This window comes from Symphodus melops (genome assembly GCF_947650265.1).
Source record: "Symphodus melops genome assembly, chromosome: 17".
Taxonomy (NCBI): Eukaryota; Metazoa; Chordata; class Actinopteri; order Labriformes; family Labridae; genus Symphodus; species Symphodus melops.
Window position 1 is genome coordinate 6,729,061 of NC_136707.1, and position 25,889 is coordinate 6,754,949.

General features: G+C 41.8%; 1 protein-coding gene across 4 annotated transcripts; it reads right to left on the bottom strand.

The window, feature by feature from the left end:
• Positions 1-2,120: 2,120 nt before the first annotated feature.
• Positions 2,121-23,075, bottom strand: kcnh6a (potassium voltage-gated channel, subfamily H (eag-related), member 6a). 4 transcript variants are annotated; one of them, XM_079366193.1, is made up of 16 exons: positions 22,550-23,075; positions 19,636-19,866; positions 18,685-18,834; positions 18,219-18,322; positions 17,348-17,657; positions 16,911-17,113; positions 9,829-10,242; positions 8,787-9,204; positions 7,828-8,027; positions 6,258-6,510; positions 5,665-5,858; positions 5,419-5,518; positions 5,027-5,314; positions 3,755-3,935; positions 3,007-3,214; positions 2,121-2,775 (listed from the first exon to the last, which is right to left on the bottom strand). In XM_079366193.1, exons 1-16 carry the CDS (start codon positions 22,623-22,625, stop codon positions 2,509-2,511), a joined length of 3,597 nt encoding a protein of 1,198 aa, XP_079222319.1. In that variant the 5' UTR covers positions 22,626-23,075; the 3' UTR covers positions 2,121-2,508. The 4 variants fall into 4 exon arrangements, with proteins under 4 accessions (XP_079222319.1, XP_079222318.1, XP_079222317.1 ...); XM_079366192.1 differs by having other exon boundaries at positions 3,755-3,938; XM_079366191.1 differs by having other exon boundaries at positions 18,679-18,834.
• Positions 23,076-25,889: the final 2,814 nt, after the last annotated feature.

Here is a 25,889-nt window from a genome sequence, read left to right on the forward strand (position 1 = left end):
CCTCGTTTCCTCAAACCCCTGGATCCATTCATAGCAGGGCTGTGTACGTGTGGTCTCCAAATTGAGGTTCAGGGACCTCTAAAGGTCACCAACGAATCTGTAAGGGTCTGTTCGCTACCTCACCTAGAATTTGTATTTAAACATTAAGAGAATGCTTATTACTTTATTCGCATTGGACTACAGACAGTCTAACATCGTAGGTTAATGAATATAGGGGTAATATTTTAATCATCTTACATTTAATAAACTATTAAACAGTTAATGTAATGTCGGCCCGAGTTTTATTAAAAGTGCTGATGATGTATTCTTTTTCACAACACAGGATCAAAAACTTTGGAACTTACTTTTCATTTAAGGCCTCCAGACGAATACTTAAACATGATTAAATTCTCAATTATTAAAAGTCAATTAAGTATAACATAAGAATAAAATAAATCAGTGAAAGTGAAGTGTTTGCCAATAAACTCTGTAAAGTTCATTGGGAATAAAGAATGATTTGGTTCAGATTTCAAAATGATTATTATTTCATCAGGAGGACTCATATTAATCTTTTCAATAAAATGTAAACAATGTCCTGATTAAATAAGAATAAAAGCAATCAGATAGAAATGATGTGTTGTATTCACTCTTTCTTAACTACACATATATAGTCTATATTTGTATAAAGAATATTTGTTTAATTAATGTGTACCTCTAACAATGTTTTTGACCTATTTTCTAGACCTTTGAAAAAATATTGGTTCAGAATCTGTACTTACAGCCTCAAAGTGCTCGAGAGCACCAGCAGAAGTTCAATCTATAATGTTGAAATATACATCTCTAGAAATATTATCCATTTTCCTGAAATGACGATTGAAAAAAAGATTTCCTATACCACCACCTCGTGGTTTGATAGTGTAACTTCCTGTGACTACAGTTGGGTAAATGTGTTTCATGTTGCGAAGAAACGTCCCAAGCAAGAGGGATAAGATGCAGGACAGAGTACATTGTTTTTCATATGACGACAGCCGAACAGGATGCCATCATCTGTTACCAGCTGACAAAATGTTTCGTGAACAAAGCAGTTCACAAAAACTTTGTGTTGCTTAGCAACACACGGAAATGTGGTGTTCTGCTGAGCAAAGCTACACTGAATTGGCAAACCTTTGAACACTCTTCAAAGCAGTGTCTCTTTTGTAGTAACAAGAATAGTAATCATGTAATGGTTTCAATGTATATATATATATATATATATATATATATATATATATTGTTGTTGTTTTTAAAGAAGCATTACAATAATGCATATGGACTTCCAGTGTGACTTTAATGTGTCTTTAATGAAAAAAAAGATAAATAACAGGTATTTGTGCTTCAAGAACCATTATACAGCGAATAAGAAATGTTAAAAAGTCATTACATTCACCTTGTGGTTGCAAATGTAGAATCATCTTAACAAAGCGCACCGTGAGGTGACTCTCTACGTCTGCGTGTCTGTGTCCCTTCATTTGTCACTTTGCAACTTTCTGCAGGGTTTCACTTCACCTCTTCATGTAACACAGTCTATGTGAATCTTGGCAAGAATTCCTGTAATGTTGGCACTTGAAAAAAAATCACACTTGAGGTACATCATGAAACCATGTGACCATGCTCATCATTGTGTATGAGTGGAAGATCTACAGACACACACACACACACACACACACACACACACACACAAAAACAGGGCAAACCAAGCAAAGCAGCTGTTTTCAGAATACAAATGTAAGGGCTACGTTATAAATGTACATGGATGATGTTTTTTCTGCTCTGCTTGATTGTGTTCTACCTTCTCGCGATTCAATAACACAATAACAAGTACTGCTGATTTGTGTCAAAATGTCTTGACATGAAATATGAGATGAAAACTATTGTTTTCAAAGTGGCTACCAGCTTCATCCCCAGCTCTGTCATGCCTTTTGATATCTTTTACATACACCAACATAAAAATAGTGAATCTCATGAATCATAAAACTAGATTCCTCACTCTTTACATAACAGATATATCTCTAATATTTGGAAAATATATTCACTTCAAAATAATAGATTTGTTTCTAAGCTAAAGTCTATTCCTCATACAAAGTGAACACAGACAGATATAGTAGTAGTCCTTGACACTTCAGCTATTTTTAATGAAACCTTGTACTGGGATGATACAGTGACTGCATGACAGAAGTTCATTATATGTGTGTGTGTTAACAGGTCACTCAAGTTTAACAATCACCCCGCCCTACTGGGCAGGAATAATCTCTTTATTGCACGAGTGAAGGGATGCTGGAGCATAAAATCACAGCAGCCTGTGACGATGCAACAGAGTCCAAAAAGTTAGACACAGGAGGCACTCTGAACCCTCGGACGTCCCACGCTCTACAGCAGTATCTGAACAGGACGGAGGAAGTTTTCAAGGAGGATTAAGGATGTAGCAAAGAGGACAACGTATGGCTATCCCATCCAAAGGATCAGGCTTTTTAGCCGGTGTTGGTGGTTGTTCTAGCTGCCGGGCAGGACGGGGTCAGAGACGTGCCTCTGGATCTCCTGCATCTCTGTCGAGGTCTCCAGGTGTTCGGGGAGGGAGGGGAAACGCTGACTGCCACACATCAGTCCAGGAAGATCTTGAGGAGGGGTGAGGTTCATGGACGGTAGAAGGGGAGGGTCGGTCTCTGGTGACATGGCCACGGCGTCGTTGGAGGCCACAGTGAGGTGGATCCCACTGGAGAGCGAGTCCTTGGATTTGACCTTGATGTCAGAGTCTGGACTCTGGAGAGGAAGCAGAGTTGAGCCTTACTCAGGCAGCATTTTTTTTTTTACGTGCTGGACTTTCAACTAATTTAGTGCTTAAAGAAATAGTTCAATACTTTGGAAACACTGCCACTAAGCTTGACTGAACATAAAGACTAGAAACAGCTCGCAGGGGTTAAAAGAAAAACTCACCAGTTGACACGTTACATGTCATGTTTTAAGTGAAATAGTGCAGTACAAACACAACACCTGTAGAAGAGAGGCAGTGCTGTCAATCTGTGCCGAGTGGATTGGGGGAACAGTGTGGATTGTGGGTGCCCCTGTGCCGTACAGCGTTGTGGGGTGAGGCAGGTGAGGGCTTGGGGACACGGCGCTGTAGGCTGGCGGCACTGGGGCCATCTGCCTCTGGAGGAGCTGCAGGATCACGTTTATGTCTGCTGTCATCCGCGTCTCCAATCTGGGAAGAGGAGAAAAAGACGGCCAATGTGAATTCAGGAACGTCAGTGACATAGATCTCTTTCTGACATGTTTCGTCGTCCTGCCGTCTGCTATTTCAGAAGTGTCCACTAGGTGTCTCTTTTGCACTCAACTGGAGTCTCTCGCTCTCATTCCAGAGAGAGCAAAAAGGCAGCGATAAAGAAGCACGTGCTTGCCTACCTTTACAGAGGATTGTCCTCCTCACGTTCTCATCTGCATTTGCATTTCCTCCCCTCCCTCTTTTGTGTCATATACATGCAGGAGGCATTAACAACATGCACACAAGCGGATGGGAATTGATATGCAAACACAGCAGTGGAGGGAGGAGCTTTTACAAGCATGACTCAGAGGCAAACAGTGGCTGCAGAATGACAACAAATCACATGATGTGGACACTGACAGTCGTCAGGGGGTATAGCTCAGTGGTAGAGCATTTGACTGCAGATCAAGAGGCCCCCGGTTCAAATCCGGGTGCCCCCTACCTGTCTTTTTTTCTCACTCACAGAAACCACTGACTCACCTGTTTAGCTGGGACTGCAGCAGCTCCAGCCTGGACTCCAGCTCACTAGGCCGATCCTCGGTGCAGGGTGAAGGGTGGAGACCGGCTCTGACCGAGGAGGCTCGTTTCTGGCTCTGGGAGAACTGACTGGCCCTGTGGTCTGGCCAGTAGCCATAAAGGCCTGACATGCGGATTGGTGCTGCTGCTGCGAAGAAATATAATCCCTCTTTAATTTCTTACACAGCTTGTTGTCTGCTATTGAAAATATAATTGAATATGTGTGCAGAGTGTGTACCTAACAGGATTATTCTAGGTAAGGACTATCAGTCAAGTATAGCACGACAACTGTATTCAGTCTAACAGTCTCCAAATGTATAAACATTTTAAAGGCTATTCTTATTGTGAAGTTTTAATGTTGACATGAAAACAGACTTGATGAAACATTTGCTCTCACACACAATCAGCTGTGTTTTGAACTGTGGAACAGCTTGTTTTCCTGCTGATGTTTGTAGTATTTGTTGCTTTTGCTTCCAATCCCAGCCAAACTGTTTATTTTGGTTCAATTTTTAGATGACATAAGATTCATTTTTAGTTGTTTAAAGTGTTTTTTTTAAAATTCATGTTTGTGTTTACAATGTACACTTACATTTTTAACTTCTCTTAATACAAAATCAGGCTGTTTCAATCTTTAGTCGATTAATTTGTATTGTGCCAATTCACAAGTGTCACCTTGATTCATTTTACAGGTTAAAAAACACTCTTTGTTATCTAATTTTACAAAAGGAGAAGTTAAAGGTTTAACTCGCTGCTATATTACAAAGACCTAAAGTTAATCCATTATGAGCACTTGGCAACATTAAGTAACGTTGCAGAGGCAAGAAAAAAACAAACGTCCTTTAAAGAGGCTGAAATCTCTGGCAAAACCAGACTCATGACGAACAGACGTCTGATGAAGCTGCGTCAGGCTTGAAAAGCCTTGGAGTCTTTGAAGACTTGATGAGGTAAAGTAAAGAAAGTGTGTGTGCATGTTTGAGGGATTCTTCGTCAGTTCACGGCATCATCAAACATAACTTGAATGTATTAAAAATGAGGACCCAAGATTCAGAAAAAAAAATCAAGAGTATGTTAAATATTTTCTTTTTTGTTTCTTTTTTTCTCCCTTGGAGAAAGAGTTTTGGAAATACTTCATGTAAGCTGAACTTATTTGGTGATGAGAATCTCAAGAACAAGCACTGAAGATGGACCTGAAGTATTGTGTGGCACCTCAGAGCTGACGGGGGAGGGAATGTTTACCTGTGTACGGTGGCCCTCCGAGGTCTACAGACGGCCCCATTCCAGCTGAGGGTCCGCTGTGAGGTAGGAGGTTGACCACTGCAGGGGGGTAGTCTCTGGTGTCACTGCTGGGGGGGTACAGCTCCACCTTACTTTGCCCCATGGACTTCATCTCGTCATCGCTGGACTGTGAGCAGATGCTGGGGCTGCTGCAGAGGTCATCCCAGTGAGATCCGCTCGTCACACCATGATGGTGGTTTCCCATCAAACAGGACTGATCCGGGTAAGAGTCGTCACGATCCATACCGTCTGTGTAGACAATAGATGAGACAACATGGAGAGTACACAAAAACAGAAACATAAGGAATACAGGAAAACATTTTTTTTTTTAAAACGCCTCGTCCTTCACTCACCTGGTCGATTTCGCCGCCTCAGGGAACTTCTCCGATGCCTTGCCCGGCGGTAGCCACATTCAGAGTCCTTGCCCGGAGATGTCTGGTTTATTCTATCTGCCTGATACACATCAGCTTCAGTGATTCGGAAATACACAGCAGACCTCATACTACAAGAGCATTCAAGAAAATGCTAATGGCCATCGACAATTTTTTAGGATGATGTGACGTGTACATTTTTTTTTTCCTTTCTGTGCTGGCACTCACATCTCTCAGATTGAAGGTGATCTCTAAGTTGTTCCAGAACATGTCAGAGAAGTCGGGATACATGTCCAGGACTTCAAGCAGGTCCTCCCTCAGGATCTTGTGGAGGTCGCAGTAGGTCAAAGCCCTGACGTCAGAGCTGGATTTGCCCGGCCTCCCGTACAGACTGATGGGTTCACCGAAGATGTCGTTCTTTCCTAAAAGACAAGGCAAAAACAAAGTTTGTGGAACGACAATAATAGTTGTTGTTTGACCTACTGATTAACCATGGCAAGTTTTAGTAGAAAAAAAAGTGGTATGTCTGATCAACACGAAAAGTTAAGTAAAGTTTTTGGATGACAGGGATCTGAGGAGCATTTCTTGTCGACACAAATTGGTTCCCTAAAACCGAACTGGAAAAGAAACGACCTATGCATGCAGCCTGGATCTGAGTGCTGGGCCAATTGATGATCAATGCCGCAGTGGAATGAAAGTGGAGCTGTGCCCAAACACCTCTGGCGACACAAAACAAAGTAAGTGTGTCTGTGTGGTGCCGTTTGAAATTGGGGCTTCGTGGCACAAAAGGTTGGAAGAACAGAAGTGGATCTGCAGCTCACCTAGTATCGCCACCACCACGTCGTCCCGGAGGATTTCTATGGAGCCTCTGGATATGAAGTAGAGGGCGGTGAGAATGTCCCCACTGTGAACCAGAGTGTCACCAGGAGGCGCGTGGGTGGTCCTAAACCGCATGGCCAGAGCCCGCAAGCAGCCTTTGTTGGCACCTCGAAAGGCTTTGCAGTTCTGGAGGAGGCTGCGGTTCAGATGGAGGCAGATGTCCGCCTGCAGACACTCAGGGAAGCCTTTTAAAACCTGCAGGGACACAGTGAGCACCGGGTGAATCTGCGCCCCCTTTCTGTCCTCTGTCCCCATAAACACGTCATCTAAAAATGGATTGGAATCTAAAAGGGTTTCGTAGAAAAGAGAGTGAGAGCCGGGGAAGGAGAGCAATGTGTCAGATTGATTCAGGCTGGTCACAAAGGACAGTGGCTCCAAGTGATGATCTATTCTCACATTGAATTGGCAGCGGCTAGCACGGCCCTCTGATGCTGCCGGCAGCCCAACCACACGTAGCAGTGTGACGCACATCAGCTCTACAATTGCTCTGTCTCTGTGTTTTGAATTGTCAAAGGAGCACACAGGTCTGAAATGGGGTCCTTTAAATCTGCAGCGAGACCCTCTACCACTGAGCTACACAACCTCCTATTCAGCAAAACATTGAAAACAAAGACAGGAAAAAGGTGACTTTGATAAACCGTCACCTAAAAATATGGAGAAAAAAAAATGTTATTCACAGAGGAAATTCACCTGCGAAGCAACATACGAAAGATGTATTTGTGTTTACTTGAGAAGACAGGTGTATAAAGGTTCATTGTTAAATAACTGGGTCAGTGCAGCAGCAGAAACAAGGTGGACAAACCCTATAGGCCAAACACAGCTAACATGACAACACTGGTATCTTTTCACCAGGTTGACAACGTGAGGGAAGTAAGTGCACTGACATAAGGCGGCATCTATTGCCTCCTATGATGAACCTCCACTCTGGAAGACAATTAGGGCCGCCGATGTTTGCAAATCAAAATTCTGACTTTAAACTTGGAATAAAAACAAAAACTAATTTTGACTTCAGACTTCTGAGAAAAAGGTCAGAATTCATTATTATTTATGAATTATGAGACTGAAGTCAGAATTCAGAATTTCTGTTAAAATACCGAAACAAAACAAGTCAGAGTGCTGACTTTAATCTCAGATTTGTAAAATAAAATATAATATAATAATGCATGTTCTTCCAATGAGATATTTTCCGGATTGCACAGATATTGCATGTTGTCTTACAGTATCTCTGGTGATGATGAATGCTTAAATAATTAGATATTTGCCCTTCCAAGTTTGGGATTTTGCAGACAAGAAGGTCAAATGTGGTATTTAAAGAAAGAAGGAGCCCAGAATTAAACAGAGGACCTCTTGATCTGCAGTCCAATGCTCTACCACTGAGCTATACCCCCCACGGATGATTGGAATCATAAACAGTGATTTGGGAAAAAGTTATTTTGGTACAAAGTTATACAGCTCCACATTTCTGAACAGTTGAACAAACCGCTTATCTATCAATTGGCTGGATGAACTTACAGCGTTCATGTCGATGCCGTTGGTGTAGGACCAGGCGTGTTGGAAGTACTCCTCCAGCCTCTGTCTCAGGCCTCCGGGGATCTGATGGAAACGGATGAACTCTTTGACCCGCAGCATCTGCGTGTGGTACCGAGCCGTGCCCGAGTACAGTCTCTGAATGATGGCCGACACGTTTCCAAAGATGCTGGCGTACATCAGAGCTGGAGACGACAGTAGACGAACAAAAAAACGTTATTTTGATGATACTAATTATTTAATGTGTGGATAAAGTTTATTGTCTGTGATAAAGGTCTTTAAGCAATATGCAGGTAAACTAATCCTAACCCGTTTACGCAACAGAATCAAGAAAAAAACAACTCCTGAAACACAATATTAAAAATATAAATCAGGTATAAGGATGAGGAGAATGTGTGCTGCAGTATTAAGAGCAGCATGCTGTTTAAAAAAACAGCCAAATGTGAATAAATACATGACAACTCAGTCTGAGGAATCATGAAGAGTTGTTATATCTGTGTACTTTAGTGCACAGCTGAAGTATTCAACCATCATTTTAGTTTTGGCAACAAAAAAAAAAACGAGTCCAGTTGAAAACTCAGGACATAAAATACGGTGTTCTTTAGAGTCTCTTTCTGTTTAGCACATGAGGGCAAGGTAACCGTTTTTCTCTTCTTAATGAACGATTCTACGGCGAGGTCACTTCTCCAGATCTTTTTACAACAACAGTTTATTTTCAGGCGGTTGAATTTTGGCTCCACGGGTGAAAGAACAGCTTCCCAAAATCAGATTGTGCTCGACTCGTTGGTGCCAAGAAGTGTTTGAAAACTCATTTTAAAGTGACAAAAGCGTCTTTACTATATTCACTTGTAACTACAGTGGCTGAAAAACTGGAGGTATTTTATTTGTTCTAGTGAGTCCACTTCAAAGGGTTCTTATTTCAGACTCACACTCTCTCTACTCACAGCCGATAAGCATGACACAGATGGAGAAGATCTTTTCCGGGTTGGTGTTAGGCGAGACGTTTCCGAAGCCCACGCTGGTCAGACTGCTGAAGGTGAAGTACAGCGCTGTGACATACTTGTCCTTGATAGAAGGGCCCGAGGCGGTGTCACTGTCATTGTACTGTTTTCCGATCTGCTCGGCGAGGTTGTCCAGCCAGCCGATCTTCATTCCTCCGATGCGGGCCGAGCCGGTTCGCTCCACGTTGCCGATTGCGTACCAAATACAAGCCAGCCAATGAGCGATGAGGGCAAAGGTGCACATGAGGAGAAACAGAACGGCGGCTCCATATTCTGAGTATCGGTCTAACTTCCTGGCCACTCGGACGAGCCTCAGGAGTCTGGCAGTTTTCAGAAGTCCTATGAGGGTGGTTGTCTGAGGCTGGTGGAGAGAGAAGGTGGATTATTAATCCCTGAGAATTATTTTTACATAGCAGAAGCAAAGTATATCGAGACCTAAATGTAGACTTAAACATGGGAGGTATTAAAACAGAAAATATACACAGCATGATGCCTTCGGGTCTATCGAAGCCACAACAATCACAACGAACGGCTTCAAAAACACATAATAAACTCTCTAACACTCAGGCTGGGAAACACTTAGAATCAACTGATTCCTGAGAGTTAGACCTGTCAGTGAACTTTGTAATGGATTCACTGGGACTTTGACTTCTGATAAAACATCAATTTTGCTCAACTGTATGGAACAAAGTTGGACTTTGCACGACTTTCCACTCTGCGTGGTACCGTTCAGTCGTCCTAAAGTCTGTGTCCGATTATATGCTATGTAACTAAGCTGATCCATAACAGTGAACACCTTGTCATGTTTTTTTGTAATTTACCAGTTCAATCAGATTCAAACTGAGGGCGGTTCTTTTTTGGTAACTTTCAACAGATATGTGGGGCAGGAATTCTTAAACACAAATAAAACGTATTATAAGCAGATAACGGTTTTTTTTGTCGATTTGAGAAAATTAAACTGAGATTAAAAACTCTTCTTTCTCACCTCTTCAGACCCTGAGCGAAAAATGAGCAGGTCGAAGGGAATGGCGGCCACGATGTCGATGAGGAACCAGCCCTTGAAGTAGTGCTGTGCGATGTGTCCCGGGTGGCTGACCACCTCGTCGTTGCGGTTGACGTAGGTGGTCCTGAAGTTGATGAGGATGTCCACGATGAACATCACGTCAACCACCAGGTCCACCACGTTGAGCGGGTTGCAGGTGTAGCCGCAGGGCTCCTCCACCTCATTGAGGAGGAAGGCGGCCGAGTACGGCGTGAAGATGGCCGTGTAGATAACCAGCAGCAGGATGACCCAGTCCCACACCGCTTTGAAGGGGCTGTAATGAAGGATGGTCCATTTGTGGATGCGTGGAGCCTGAAGCTTGTACTCTGGCAGCACGTCGGCACCCAGAGACAAAACCTGAGGGACACAGGGAACGGATGGTTAGACTGATAATGACGGTTGTAAGATATTACCCTCAGCTACCAGTACGATGGAGTACATTATTCAGAAAGGAAGAAAATCTGATTCATCTGTGAGGAGACAGGAACATGTGGAGGAGCTCTTTGCCTTCACTCCGGCAAATACTTGGGACGCAGAGAAGAAGAAGAAGAAGAAGAAGAGTGCAATAAATCAGCAGACAGATGTAACAAAAAGTTGGACGTTTTATATTTATTAAACATCTACAACTATCTAACTTTTAATTATCATTCACTACCATTCATCCACTAATTAAAGCTTTCATGACCAGGTTGAATTTTTTAAGGAGTTTAAATTTTTCAGCAGGTTTCGTTCTTCAGATGAGGTTTAATATTCATGAACTGCACCATCATTCTAACTCGACTTCAGGGAATGGCGTCGGCTCATGTGTGTCGTTTCTATTGTGTATAAAAAAAACACCAAGCGAGACAGAGCACTTTTCATTTCTTTGTTCATCTAATAACAGATTTGGCTTTCGTTGTCCTCGCAGCTCTATCAGTCAAAGTGTTTAAGCCAGTGGTTCTCGCAATGAGGACCAGCAGATACAATATTTGGCTCTCTAAGTACCACCATTTTGGCCAACATTGAAATACAGGAGCGTAGGACTATTTGAGTGCATTCAGTTTACTCAGGAGGACGTTTTATTCCTCATATCATTGATGAGTGGGTTCCTCCTTTGTGCCCCTCCAAACAGAATCCAAACTGGATGTGACTCAAGTCACATGTCGGTAACTTTAGTTTCCCGTGTGCTGCTCGATGTATCGCCTTACTTTCTAACATTTACCCTTTCTAAGCACATGCAAAAAAAATAAAATAAATGCAACTGTTATATTTGCTTCCTCGGCTTTTTCATCGCAGCTTTGCTTCGTTCAGTTAGTTTCTAAATACGCTGCATTCGTAAAGGAGCAACAAGATCAGGAACATCTCAACTATTTAGCAGGACAAAGAGTTTCCACACCTTCCTGATGGATTTCCCTGATTGCATTAACATGCAGACCAACAATAAAAAACAGTAAGATAAATAAGACCGTGTCAGCTAAACAAGTTTAAGAATCCCACTGACCGGTATAGCAGTGAGAGCCTCTTTGTCCAGTGTTTCATCCTGGTCATGACCACAGCAGTAGAGGTAGAGTTTCTGCAGCCCTACCTGCCTGCTGTGTAGCGGCCATCTTCTCTCCTGCATCATCCTCTTGCATGTAAATATACCGACTATGATTTCAAAAAAACTCAGCCGCTAACAGTCTCCACGTAGCTTCATCTGCCCTTAACCCAGACTACTCACTAAGTCTCCCTTTTATCTGCGCCATGTGACCACTCCTATCAGAGCTTTGTCAATCGTGAACCAGAATTAAGTACTGACATTGATTGGCTGCCATGCAGAGGAGTGTTTTTAATTCATTGTGAACTGCAAGGTCAGGACACTGTTGCTGATGTAATTAGACTACTGCTGTGAAAATTCACTCCTATAACAAATTGTATTTTTCCGAAGCCCAACTGTTGATATCCACAGCTCCACTGCACAATGAAACGGCATGCATTGTTTTCCCTTTCTTTGTACCTTCACAAACCGCCCACCAGTATTTGCATTTTTTCCATTTGCATAATTATGGTCATAGGCACAATGACAATAGAGGCTGGATTTGTATGATGAGAAGCTGCAGGTCTTCAACAACAACAACAACAACAACAACAACAACAACAGGAACCACGAGTAAAGTCCGGCATTGTAAAATCTTTTTGGACTCAAGTTTCTTTAAAGGCAACATCCAGCTTCAATATGTTCAGTCTCCTCAACTTTTCAGGGACAGAGAATTGAAATGGCCAGAAATACAGAAGTTGAAGAAAATTGTAGTATTTCAGAAAAGATACCATGGTTGAAGGTACTTGACCATGTTTGCTAAACAAAACAGCAGACGTTTATATTAAACAGTGGATTTAGCTTCAGTTTTTGCTCTATATATGCGTAATGCATGTCCAGACAGAGTGCAGGACAGTATGTGAGGGTTTACACAGGATCCAAACGACAACTTAAAGAGCTCCTTTGTGTGTCAGTGACGGACCACATGAGCTGCACAGATGTAAAAAGACAACACTGTAATTAGAAAGTAAACACACGAGCGAAAGCTCACTCATCCAAGAAATGCTAAGGTATCGACGTTGTCCGCTCTGTTTCATAATGATCTCCAGAGAACTGTCAGCACCAGTTTGCACGCAACGGGTCCCCCTTCACTATCCTGCAGAGCGAACACAGACGGCGTTTAAAGCTCACACGTTAGTGTTTGTGCATATGTTTTCCTGTCACTTACTTTGTCTTGTTAGACTTTCTGATTTATTCGTGTAATCTTGCCGTGCTGTATGAATTGATCGATTGATTTTATTTGTCAAGCACTTTGTAACTGAGTGTTTTCTAAGGGCTATATAAATAAAGTCTTGCAATAGCCAGTGTAGACTTCTAACAGGGGAATAATATGACAACATATTTACTATTCAAAAAAAGAACATTGATGAGTTTCATTGTCTTTCATGCTCAATTTGATATAAAGCAACAATGCAAAGGGCCCCATCACGTAATACTTTGTGTCCTCCCTTGAAAATGTAAGTTAATCATGTCTTATTTAATCTCAACATAAACACACAACATACTGTGTTACTTTAAAAACTGTATAAACCTGAAACAGGAGTAAGTGATATGCTGACGGTTATGAAGGTGAAATACGATGAAGATTCTGTGCACAAACGAGGGACTTTATAGCACATTATAGCACAGTGACATGGCATCAGCATAATCTGGATAAAGCTGATGTTGCTCACCTGTGGAGGGAGAAGAGATGGGTAAAGGTGGGAGGAAGGAGGAGGAAAGGTAGTTTGGGGAGGACACCAGGGCGCTCGAGAGAGTCAGTAAGGCTACTTGAGGTACTCACAGGCTGAAGTTTAAGCTTTAAGCTCATGCTGAATCACACGACACAAGGGCAAATACAGGAAGAAAAGCAGGCGAGCTCGGTCCATCACTTTGTACCTCCCCTCTCTCCTGCTGCCTGGCTCATCCTCCCTGTGTGTCGCCCAGCCCCCACCACATCCTCGATCAAAACACACAGAAAGCAAAACCCCACTGGCTCTATGAACGACCTAACTTAAACACGTCAAACTGTCTCATGTTGTGTCAAGCACAGGACCTGCTCTGCCTTAGGAGGTTTTGATGTAGCACTCTGCGTCACGTTCTGCAACATGTCGGCACTCTGACTTATGGACCTTTACAACATGGAAATATCTGTTTTTGCATGTAAAGAAAGTGCAGGGACAATGACACATATATTTTGCGATTTCAATTTTTGTATCACTTTCAAAAAAAAAAAAGAAAAATCAACGTTTAAACAGTCTTATGAAAAGTCATGTTGTAGTTTTACAGAGTTCATTTGTTGATCTTAGTCATACTCATTCAGGTATTGTATTTTTCTCTCAAGAATTGCTTTAATAAATTTCTACTTTTCAAAAGTGTCATGTGGCTGAGTAACATTTGTATTAAAAGAACTACTATTCTAATGTGTCAGCGTGTATTTGAGGACATGTATTCATCCCCTTTAATTTAGCTTTTGATCAATATATAATGGATGTCAAATGCAAAGTTAGGACTTCTCTTTCAATGATGAGTTTTAATAAATAAGTATGTCACTATAAACATGTTAAACACACACACTTCAGCTCTGCAGACATACATGCCCATGAGTAAAGGCTGCATCAAACAGGATATTCCAGTAGATTCATACTGAGTCCAGATTCTTCCAAAGTCTCGTGTTGTATCCTCGTTCACAGCCAGGGGGCGCCAAATAGACACACTTCTTTCCCCGACACAAACAGAGTCTGAGCGTACTGGGGCTTTTCTGCAGTTACCAGTCTTTTGCAATCAATCACACTGTGTGCCTCATGTTACACAGACTAATCAATGTGAGCAAAGATCAATGTCAACCTTCATTTCCCTTTCTGTAAGGTGCCAATCGAAATCCAATTACAAAGGCTGGATAACCAACCATTTTATTGTATAACCACAGATAACTGACAGCAAAATAAACATATAGATAATGTTACAGGTATAAAAAAAGGAGAATTCTTTAAAGGAATTAACACATTAAGTGTGTTCACACGTAGCAGTAGCAGCAGTGATTGACCTGCAGGGTTTGACATTAGTCTTTGACCTCATGACTGTGATACCACTCCGATCAACTAATGTTGTTTACCACAACAAAATAAAGGGCAAGAAGAAGAGGAAGCCGCTGGTATGATTTGGCATGTTTGAGTTGGACGTTCGTCCGATGCATAGAGAGCATGCACACACTGCCCTCCACGTCCATTAGCACCAGAGGCCAAGGTCACATGTAGCAACAAGCCGCTCAATAAGCTCGCGGTTGTTGTGCTTTTTCACTCACTTTCATAACTGCGACTCACCAGACCGCCTTTTTTTGCTCTCAACGACAACTTCACACTCTGCGGTCCCCACACGGCGCGTACCCACAAAATCTGCATTGAAGTCCCAACCAATTTCCACAAACCAATCCAAAACACATCACAATAAAAACAGATGGAAGGCAATCCTCTAAGAAGCTATGTAGCGTTTAGTACATCCACAGAATTTTATTTTTTTTCCCATGTTATTTTTGGCCTTTTTTGGTCTTTATTGGATTGGACAACTGAAGAGAGACGGGGGAAGTCGGGAGGAGAGAGCGTGAGGATGATAAGCAGCAAAGGGCCCAAGGTCAGATTCAAACCCGGACCCGTATTTATTAAACATAATAGTCCGCGTGCGCGTCATGTACAAGAAAATATCACAAAACAAAAGAGACTTGAAATGTGTTCACATAGCTCACTGATAAGAAACGTTTGGCATACATTGAAAAACCTCATCAATGTTTCCATTAAAAGGATTTTCGCGACACAATTCTCCACCACACTGATTGGAGAGACTGTATTGTGTGTCATCAGGAGACAGGCCGAAGATCGATAAATATTAGAAATGCCGCCTGTATCCAATCATACATTAGCAGAGTTTAGATTACAAGTGTTCTGGCCGGGCTGAGGAGGCCTTCTGTTCATCCTGTCACATTTCTCCCAAGGCCGCGGATGCCATGTCGCTTTCTGTTTTGTGCAGAAAGTCACAGTCTGCTGTGTACACCACTCTAACGCCTGGCGTGAGATCTCACTGTTGCCAAGGCAGCAGCATCCGATCACCAAACTTTAACATTTGCAAACAAAATCAAAAAGCATGAAAATGTAATACAGAATAAGAAAAACATGCAGATAACTTTTTTGAAATCTGGGCAAATAAAATGATATGACTGGGAATAAGCGCATAGTCATAACCTAGACATTGACAGGTCAAATGTACCAACACAAGAGGGTAAAAAGGGATCCTTCAAAACAGCAGGTTTATTGAGATGAAGCTCTAGTGTAAGTTGAGTCAGGAAGCCTATGGCCTTCACGATGGGGTCTATCTCTCATTCATTCCTCTCTTTGAACGCTCACTCACATTTCCAGTGTCATATTCTGGGGCTGTCATTGTCATTGGTTCCTCCCTTATTGTCAGCCTATCATCGTTCTGCATCCCTTTTGAAAAAAGACTTTTTTTTTTCTCTGCCTTTCATGCCGATGTTTCACTTGTCACTCCAGACTATTGTATCCCTGAGACTAAGTGTGTCTCCCTATAGTCAAAGATGCAGACTTACATGCGGATTCTGAGATCATCAGAACATCTCATAAAGCTCTCAGCATTTTTAAAAAAAAAAAATTACGAGCTGTGTTTCTTATTGGACAATCCGACAGCCAATCAGATAGACTGGGAGAAAAACAAATTGGAAAGAGAGTTTACTGCCCTCTGTGGAAGCCCCTGTGGTAAACTAGGTTAATGTGCTGCACTCAGGGAGTCCCACGGTGTCATCATAGTAGCGCCTCTGTCCTGCACAAAACACGCAAATACATAACGGGTGGCAAGTACCAAAAATTCTAAATTGGCAATCTCCTTTAATTCAGAGTTCAACTATGTAGAATTCAGCTCAACTCAACCCGACTCACAATTCTGCAATTAGTTACTCCAGTTACTTTCAAACAGAAGCCAGTATTTTTCCATGGTGCGACAGATTACTGTGAACGTTGGGACACGCTGGGGTGATAACAGGTGGCTGAGGAGTGTGCTCCACTGTTGGTGCTGTACATGTCACACCTCAGGTGAGATCAGTCTTTCACACTTCCAACCCTGTGACTGCAGATGTCTTTTAACATCTTCAGTGAGCCAGAAGCACAGACCATTTATAGACATCAATGAACTATATTTGTGCAGTGTGAAAGTGCAGACAGAACGAGGACAACAAACAAACAAACAAACAAACAAAACAAAAAAAGTAAACAAACATAAATCTGGCTGATCTACCGAGTTCACCGGATAGCTCTCTAGAAAAATTCTTGGTGTAAGGTAACCTGCAATAACAACCACCCAGGCCAAAATTCTTACTATACTTCTCATGTTGTTTTTTTTTTTTTCATCTGACTTTGATCTTATCAGATTTCCTATGAGTGCGGTAGAAAGCATTCATATTGACAAGATGGAAAAGGATTTGTCTTACCTGCGTGACCTGAGTGACCTTCTCGGTGACGTTCTGGGTTCGGTCTTTAATCTTGCTTGGCGCGATGATTTCAATCTCGGTGGGCGAGGGAGGTCTCATGTGGTCCGAGCCAAAGGTGAGAGTAACCTGAGGGATGCGGCTGATGGTCCTGAGTCTCATTAGGTCTGAGTCTGACGTGGAGTTCAGAGTGCTGGGCTTTAGATCTGGAACAGGGAGCAGCAACAACAACAATCAGAAAAAAACAGATTGTCGAAAAAAAATGGATCTCACCAGAATTTGCAGCCAGTTCCACCAAAACAGCCCAAAATGAGTCAGTAATATAACGTATTGTCTAATTTAGCAATGCTACAGCTTTTTAAATCCTGATGGAAAAACGGTATTTCCTTGAACTGATTTTATTTGAGTTGACGTCAAAGCCAAATACAGCAGACACTCACTGCTGTTGGCTTGGGGGTCTCCAGGTCGAACGTTCCACTCTGCTCTCATGCCATCAATGTCATCCAACGAGGAGGCACGTCGGAGGCTGCGGACACTATCCCGAGAACAGCTCCGAGGTAACGCTCCCTTTGGGAAGGAGACGCCAGGGTCCAGCCTGTCTGTCAGCAGAGAGCGCTGCTTGGTGGAGGGCTGGGCCGGAGGGAAGGGACGATCCTGGTCCTGTTCAATTAGGGCCTCCGTCTCAGACTGCATGCAGCTCTCTTTAGACGGGATCCGAAACTCTTTGAGGGGCACCTCCTCGCTCTCTGGCTGTGGAGAACATGGAGCAGGAGGACACTCGTGTGCAAACAATTCTTTGTTTTGATAAATTGTGCAAGCATACGTATGCATAGAATACACAAAAGAAAGGAATGATTCCCTGCACAAGGAGTCCTAACATGTACGGAGCGTTAGCCTGACTTGGTCAGATAGTTCCAGAGTGAAACTGTGGATACTGTCAGGAAATAGTTTCTTTAACAAGAAGTGATTTATCAAAACAACAGAGAAGTTTAAACAAAAGTAAAGGGGTTTCTGAACAGATATAGATGAACTCAACAATGGAAGACTTTTTTTCCCCCCTCATTCTTCCCTTTGTTGTGTTTCTGGCGGAGATATCAGTCCTTGGATTTTAAACAATTCCCACTGCTATTTGACGAAGAAGACAGTTGAAACTGCGCAGTGTTTAAATAATAGTTTTGTGTAGCCCGTACCAAAAGAAAAGCTGCTCCTCTAACGATGTCAGACTCAGGAAATGTGGGGTTTTCAGGGCTTCAAGCATGCGGTAAAAATCAACTTGTGGTTCTTTTAAATGTGAGTAAACCAAGAGCTAACCTGCAGGTAGTCCACAACCACACCTTCAAACTGATCCTTTGAAAGGGAAGACCTTCTCATGGAGCGCAGCACCGGTAGCCTCATCTTCAACCTGCGATTCTGACCTGAGGGGGAAATTCTTACTCAGCTCAGCTCTGTTTTCAACTCCAACTACTCACAATTGTGTTCATGTACAATAAATGAGTATTACCAAAACTACAATTTCACACAGTCTTTCCTTTAGTACATTTATATATTCAATGCGTACTGTGAATGTTTGTTGTTTGCAGGTAGTAATCTGTGCTGTATACTTGTAAACTGAAAGACTGTTTACTTTTTGAGCTTATAATGAAACATTTCCTTTCCGACCACTGTGATGCCATGTAACTCTACAAAACATGTTCATATGTGCAAGCAGAAAATCAACACTTGTTTAAAATCAATACATCCATAAGACTTCCTGAGTTTGATTGTAAATCACGTTTACAGTAAATCCATCCTTGGGCGACTCTCTGCCTCAGGCCTGTCTTCTTTAGAGAACGATCTATCAGCTCCTGGAAGTCGAGGATGAACATGATGACGATGCCTTCCTCATTTTTTACAGGAACAATGTCCACCAGGCATGGTCTGCACGTCCCTATAGACATAGAGAGAGAGAGTTAAATAAAGGGGGCACCCGGATTTGAACCGGGGACCTCTTGATCTGCAGTCAAATGCTCTACCACTGAGCTATACCCCCACATTTCCGTGGAAGATGTTTCCATGTGATATCTTTTATGACCGTAGGCTTTTAAGGACGGTGATAAAGGTTGAAACTCCAGGAGGGGGGAAATGGAGAGGAGTTCAAAGCTAAAATAGTGTAAATAGGCTTCACTGCTGTTAGGTCTAACTTCACTCTGCAATCAGTGTGGTCTAAAAATAGAAACAGGGGAGAGGGACGCTCACACAAACACACGCCATACGTCACACACACACACTAAGTGGCTGCTTTCCCTCCCATGCACATGGCCACTGTGACAGGATTTTGTGTCAGGGTAAAGGAAAAACAGGTCAGCCTGGAAGACAACTGTACTTCACTTGCTTTTAAAAGTGTCTGTTCATCCTGAGAGGACATTAAGAAAAGCAAAAGCATGGCACATCACCGCAAGTGACCGCCTTTCACATGGTGGGACATGGATAAAATCCTTTTTCTTTCTGCTTTTCGTGTTTTCTATATGTGAAACTCTTTAGTTTAGCCTCAGCTGTCAGAAGGCTTCCTGTCTATCTATCTATCACCATACGGCTTACACGCCGCCTACCAAACAAGGGTATGGTTGGCTGTGGAAATCCTAACAGGGGCAGGGTTTACCAAAACAAACTGCGCTAAACAAAAGTGGACCACTTGGTGGAAACCCTCCTTCTTCTTGTGAATAACTCGTCTCCTTTTCTGCAGTCTTACCTTCCTTGGCGTAGTAGAGGATCTCCACCTTGCGTTCCTCAGAACCGAGCAGAGCCTGCGCCAGTTGGGCGAGGGCGCTCTTCATGGTGCCGGGGCCCACCAAGAACTGACAGGTACAGGGCTGCTGCATGATCTCTGCCCTGGCAAAGCCAAACATCTGGCAGAAGCCTTCGTTGCAGTAAATGATGCCGCAGTTCTTCATCTGAGCGTTGGCAATCAGAAACTTGCGATCTGAAGGACAGAGGTGTCATACTCCAATTTAAATAGCAGACATTTCATGTTGTACTTTGTAGTACTGTGGCATAAAGATACTACTTAAATTGTTAACAGCACAAAATTTCAGAACTCACTCCCAGCTCATCCATTAACTTTCCGTCTTACCTTAAGAATCAAGGAGAAGCTCAAAGTAACAGATACAGGATACAACTAAGACATTCACTGAGATTAGAGAATAGCTAGCCAAACCGTGACACACTTAAATCTTTTAATGACAAGATGCTGTATTGTTTCCCTGAATATGTTAAGCCAGGAAACCCAATAGGGTATCAGTTTACAGCTAATGTTAAGCTAACGTGGGGCTAGCATTAGCTGCTAATCTTATAACCGGACAGCTACTGCCTCCCTTGTAGGATGAAAAACTACCTGGATGACAAATCTGTTGGACAGTCCTAGAAGTTTAGAAGGTTATAACATTTAGCTTTGTTTGGCCTTGTTTTTGTTTAGTTTTATTATCTTTTTTTTTTAATATTATAAGTTATTCATGATATGTTTTGAAGCTTGGTGAACTTCACGTTTGCTGTTATCAGACTTTAACAACTGGCATTAATAATTCAAACAGTAAAACAAACTCCAGTATTTATGTTATTACTTTTTTTTTTAAATGTGCATGTTTAGTCAATGATTTCAGTGTCAAAGGAATATGCCACTAGTTTCTTTAAGTTACCACAAAATTAAATGTTCAACATGTGTAAAAGTATCTACAGTGAAACTAAACTTCATACTAAATCCTTTGATTCAACAAATTCATTTAAGTGCAGGTGTTTTGAATTATGGCTCTGTACAATCAGCTGAAGAAGAATTGATGAGGTCCATCTTGCCATGGTGATAATGTCTTAAGTAACACAGTTTCTCCAAGGGGGCCGAGGAGGAGCAGGTGGCGTCTGTGGTGTCACACCTGCTCTATTGTTAATTGTGGGAAATTACAGGTTGTCCATGGTCGATCAGGATTAGCTTTTCAGAGCCTATGTTCTTATACTGTGAATGCTGTTAGCTTTTTTTTTTTTTTTTTTTGTACTAATAATAGTTAGTAATTTAAATATTTTGAGTCAGACTGAATTATGTTTGAACATGTTCTTTCTTTTAAATGGTTCTGGGTGTGTTTTGATTTAAGGAGCAAAAATAGTATGTTAGCTTTAAATATTGCTAAAATGTATAGCAGAGAGTAATCTTTCCACATATATTGAATTATTTGGGAATCAAATGTTTATTTCATGAGATAAAACAACGTTTTTCCTATTTAAGTTTACCTCAGACTATAAACTACAAGTAAATACTTTTTTATGTTAAGTTCAAAGTGAAAGTATTACAGTGGTTTGACTGAGTACAGTGTAAACAGGAACACAATTATGTTTTTTCCTGCATTATTGAATTCGTCATGGTTGATTAGCTAAGTTACTAACTCACCAAAATACACAGTATTATTTTAAAGCTATACCACCCCGTTCCTGTTATTAATTATTGTAGTGTCTGTAGCTTATAAAGGGCCTCTACAGTCACCATGCCAAAGCACTGTCCACCATGAAAGTAAATTGGGCCAGTTTACTTTGAGCGTATCTAATGGAGGAGTTTAAAGTGCTGAATGAAGAGTACATACAGTATATCCTATACAGCCTCTCAACAGCCTTTGTATAATCCTGATGTGGTGAACTGAGTTAAACAGCTCGTCTGTTTGCAGCTGCACAGATGAGAGGAGGGGACTCACTCAGCCCCTCTCTGTAAAGTAAAGGATTCAGATCCTCTGATGGAAAGCACCAGTCCATCCAAAGTCATTATCTTGGACCCGGAGTGGGAACACTGATTGTCACACGGTTGCTAAGTAGCAGCGCTGGCTTGGGGATGTGCGCTCACCTGGTGGTCTATGTACATGTGACTGCACGTGCACAAAAACCAACAGACATACAGTGGAGGACTTGCAATATATTAAGGGGTGATACCTTAAATAAATAATTGTCCCAGTTATAAATGAGCTTTCCTTTTTTAGAGTTGTCAGCAATCACCTATTTCGCCATGTTGTTCTGGCTTCTTATTAGAGTCACAGCAATTTCAAAATATGGTGAATGGTCCACAGCGACAAAAAGCAGGCAGGGGGAAATAAAGAGAAATGGAAAAAATGGAAAATGATTGGGGTCCTAATAACTAATTGTAAAGGTAAATAACTGATGTTAGGTTTACATGATAAAGGAAGTTCATTTAAAAATGAACCAAACTTATCAAAGGAGGAGGTTAAATGCAACATCTGTGTTTTGTCACAAGCCTCAACAGCTGTCGACAAAAGAAAGGATTTATTTTTCCATTACAGCCAGTGGAACATGTGAGCAAATGGAACAGAATGAGAGGCATCAGGTGAGCACTGAGCACAAACACATTTGCAGGTGTACTAATCCTAAAACATAATGGAGGGCAAACTAAACAACACGAAACAATTTTCACTTTCTATCAGCAAGTGTGTGGAGATTGATTTAAATAAATAAAACACATTTGTCACTATAAGCAAAGAGCCTTACATCTGCCAATAATATGCACGCCATGATGAGCGTTTAAACATCATTGATGTCTGTTTTATCTTTCACTATAGTCTACATTATGTTTCCTCAGTTGTTGAAAACTTAGGATCTTTAATTTCATGTGCACTTACTTTGCTCGTCGAATTTCCTGATGATAGTGTCCAGATAGGTGTTCTGGAGCGCAACATGACCGCGTCTCACAGGCATTTTGCTGAGCGAAAACAGTTCCCCGACACATGTACGGCTTTCAATAATAAATAAATATATAAGAAAAGAGAGAAAAGTCCCAGCTCTTAATAAAATATCAGATTCCTCTTGTGGAAGACGCGTCAAAAGCAGGTTTGTACCCCCTTTGGTTTCGATGATGGTGATGGCGAGGGATGAAGTGCGAGAGGATGACGGATTGGAGGACTGGTTGCCTTGGCAATAATACAAGCAGGATGTTGCACGCGCATATCAAGGGGAGGGGGGGGGGGGGGAAGTAGGCTACGTGATGCTACAAACGCCATGTGCACTGACGCGTAAAAACAAGCTGCACATAATTCTCAACATTAGTTTTTTGCTTTACATTTAATGTTGCCTGCTTTGTTAAACAAAGTTCGTATTAAGCGCAGAATTTCTCATTTCTTTCTTCAGTCGAAGTTACTCCCAAGAGTCTGGACATAGCACGTTGGAGACGACGGAGAAGACGCTCCTACTAACTAGAACTCCCTCACCTACTGGCCTCTCCACTGCCCCCTGGCTTGACAGCAGCTGCTGTCAGCAGCGTCAACGGAGAAAGAGTCAATCGAGTCCAAAACGGAAACACAATGCGACATACTTTCAAAATAAACGCCAAGTATGGCATGGTTTTCACCAAGGACTGTAAAAAACAATTGACAGCACAGGAAGTGAAGCCAAATTATTTAGAACTCTTCCTCCTCCTGACTCCAGGTCATAACCTGCCCTTTTTTATTGATTCATTGATGTGGAAATATGGGATGTAACGTCATGATTGATTGCTCTTTTTAAAATTGGGTATTGTTCTTTACCTGATCAGCAGAGCAGGGGAGGAATAGCTGGAGGGGGATCAGGGGGGTCATGTCAAGTCTTTGTCATGTCATGGTTTTCACCAAGCAGGCCCAAAATCAAATGCAAAATTCCGAAAATATCAATTAAAAAGGCTGTTGCATATGGAAAAATAACCTGTGTGTGTCATCCAAATCTATCATCATATATAGAAGTAAAATATTTTGGATGTCTTGACCCAATTATCCAGAAATGACTTTAAGCCATGGGATGTTTTATTGTGAAAATCCTCCCCCGCCTTAGCGTTTATACTGCGACGACTTGATGTGACTCTGACATAGTGCAGACCCCTTTATCTGTCCACTCTGCTTCACTCAACATCTCAAGTCTCTGGGCTCAAAATAGCAGCATCCTCTCTTTCTGTGACTGCCATCACACTTCTGGAAAATGTTACAGAAAATCTATATTCATACTAAGTTTTAAAATGGTAATATATGTGGTGTCTGTGGGAGATGTCCTGTCCCTTTAAAATGTCCGGACAATAAAACCTCAGTTTATAAGATTTATCTCTCTGCTTTCAAACGCGAAGTTACTTTGGGAATGATGGGAAAAAGTGGGCTTGAGGGGTGGCATTATGAATCAGAACACACCAATGAGCTTGATAAGTGCCACTAGAGCAGAAATAGACCTGTCAAATACAGAAAAGGTCCAACATTAAAAATACAATACAGCTGTACGGCCAGATGAGGAGAAGAGAAGCTATGGCTTTACAGACGTACAAGCTTACTGTCCGAGAACTGAGCAGAAAATACGATTAATTCAAAATTACAATACACGAAAAGAAAAGCAATTTAGCTTTAATAACTTATATTTTCACCTGGATGCTAATGACATGTTGCCTCTGAACCCAAACTGGGGACACTCGGCTGGCACACACTTTGTATTTAGACACAGAGCAGTTGTTCAGGACACATTTTCAATTGTATACCTACTTAAAGGTCACACAGAGAGCATTCAAGGAGGTCCCAGACCCAAGAGCGCACTGCACATTGTTAGTTTTGTTTAGCTGCCACTGACAGGTTTTATTGACCAACCAAATGTTTACTGCTGGGAGTAAAGTGTCTCCAACTGCAGCACAGACATGAGGCCTGCATCAATTTTTCTTTTTCTTGATTAAAAGTTCTTTATAGAAGTTGATATTTAATCTGACATATTCATCACATGGTGGCCATATCCACAGTCCCAAATGGAGTGTGATTTTTAACTATCCTATTGTTCTGAAATGAATAGGACAACAACCCATGCAGTTGAAGGCTGCACAGTGTAGTGGCAAAGACTGACATCTCTGACGCAAAAGGTTGAGGGTTTGAATCTTGGTTGAGCCAAACATGTTGATCTGAGTTTCTACCATGGAGCATGATTTTGAACTGTCCAAATGTCCTGAAATAAGGACAAAGCCCGAAACAGAAAGCAACAACAAACAGCTGTGTGGTTAAGCGGTTTGGACTGCTGCCTTAGAGAGTGAAGGCTCAGGGTTCAAATCCTGTGAAGACAACAATGAAGGAAGATCAAAGGCAGAAAGGGTAGAGAGGATACATTAAGGGTACCATGCTGAAGCACACTTCTTCCAAGTGTGTCAGGGCCAAGGATTGGAGCACTAACACCAGTCAAACAAATTGGACATCAGGGGTGAAATGATCTTGTGCATGTACAGATTAGTTACTTGTTTTTGTTGTAGTACTTCTTCTTATTATCAATAATATTATTAATGAGCCTAAACCAGGATGTCTTTACTCCACTTTCTTCAGAGAAAAGTGGTCACCATAAACCCGTGTTTATTCCTTCTGTGAGGTGTTTGGAGATCAGAGGGTACATCGTTCTTGGCTTCAGCAGACAGGTTGAGGTGCTTGTTCTGTGTTCTGTCTCAACAGCTTTGATAATTGAGGAGTAAAAATAACTCAGGAGCACACATGCCTTCCTGTGACCCTTTTGTGTGAGAATCAAGTGAGACGGGAATGAGCATTTGCAAGAGATAACAAGCTGCTACACTGCATGATATATTATAGTTAAAACGTTTTTTATACTTTTTTACACAATTTCTTTCTGTAGTGGCTTGTTCACACATGTCCCCATTGAACAGTGTTATTTGGCAAACTGAGCTTGATACAATCCCGTGTAGTCATACGCATTTACTGTATCTATACACAAAAGATCAGCAGAAAACATGATGGCAAACTGAATCATTTACAAGAAAAACTTCAACACCCCCTCTAACTTTGTTGCGTGAAATTTTCCTGAATGTTACCTGCTCCATTCTTTCATTGCCCCGACCTCTTGCATACATTTAACCGAGGGGATAGCTGGTGAATTCCCAGATAAAGTCATGGAAGAAAAAGTGGGCTGTTGGAACGCCAGTGGCCGAACCTGTACAGAGCAACATGGCTTTAATTCCATTAAATGGGG

Excerpts from the sequence above, each read along its gene's own strand:
- kcnh6a (XM_079366190.1), bottom strand. The coding sequence starts at position 22,625 with ATGCCTGTGAGACGCGGTCATGTTGCGCTCCAGAACACCTATCTGGAC. Across the intron at positions 6,511-7,827 it reads ACGGCATCGACATGAACGCT|GTTTTAAAAGGCTTCCCTGA; the intron begins GTAAGTTCATCC and ends GTGTCCCTGCAG. Across the intron at positions 3,939-5,026 it reads CGGAGGGCCACCGTACACAG|CAGCAGCACCAATCCGCATG; the intron begins GTAAACATTCCC and ends ATTTCTTCGCAG.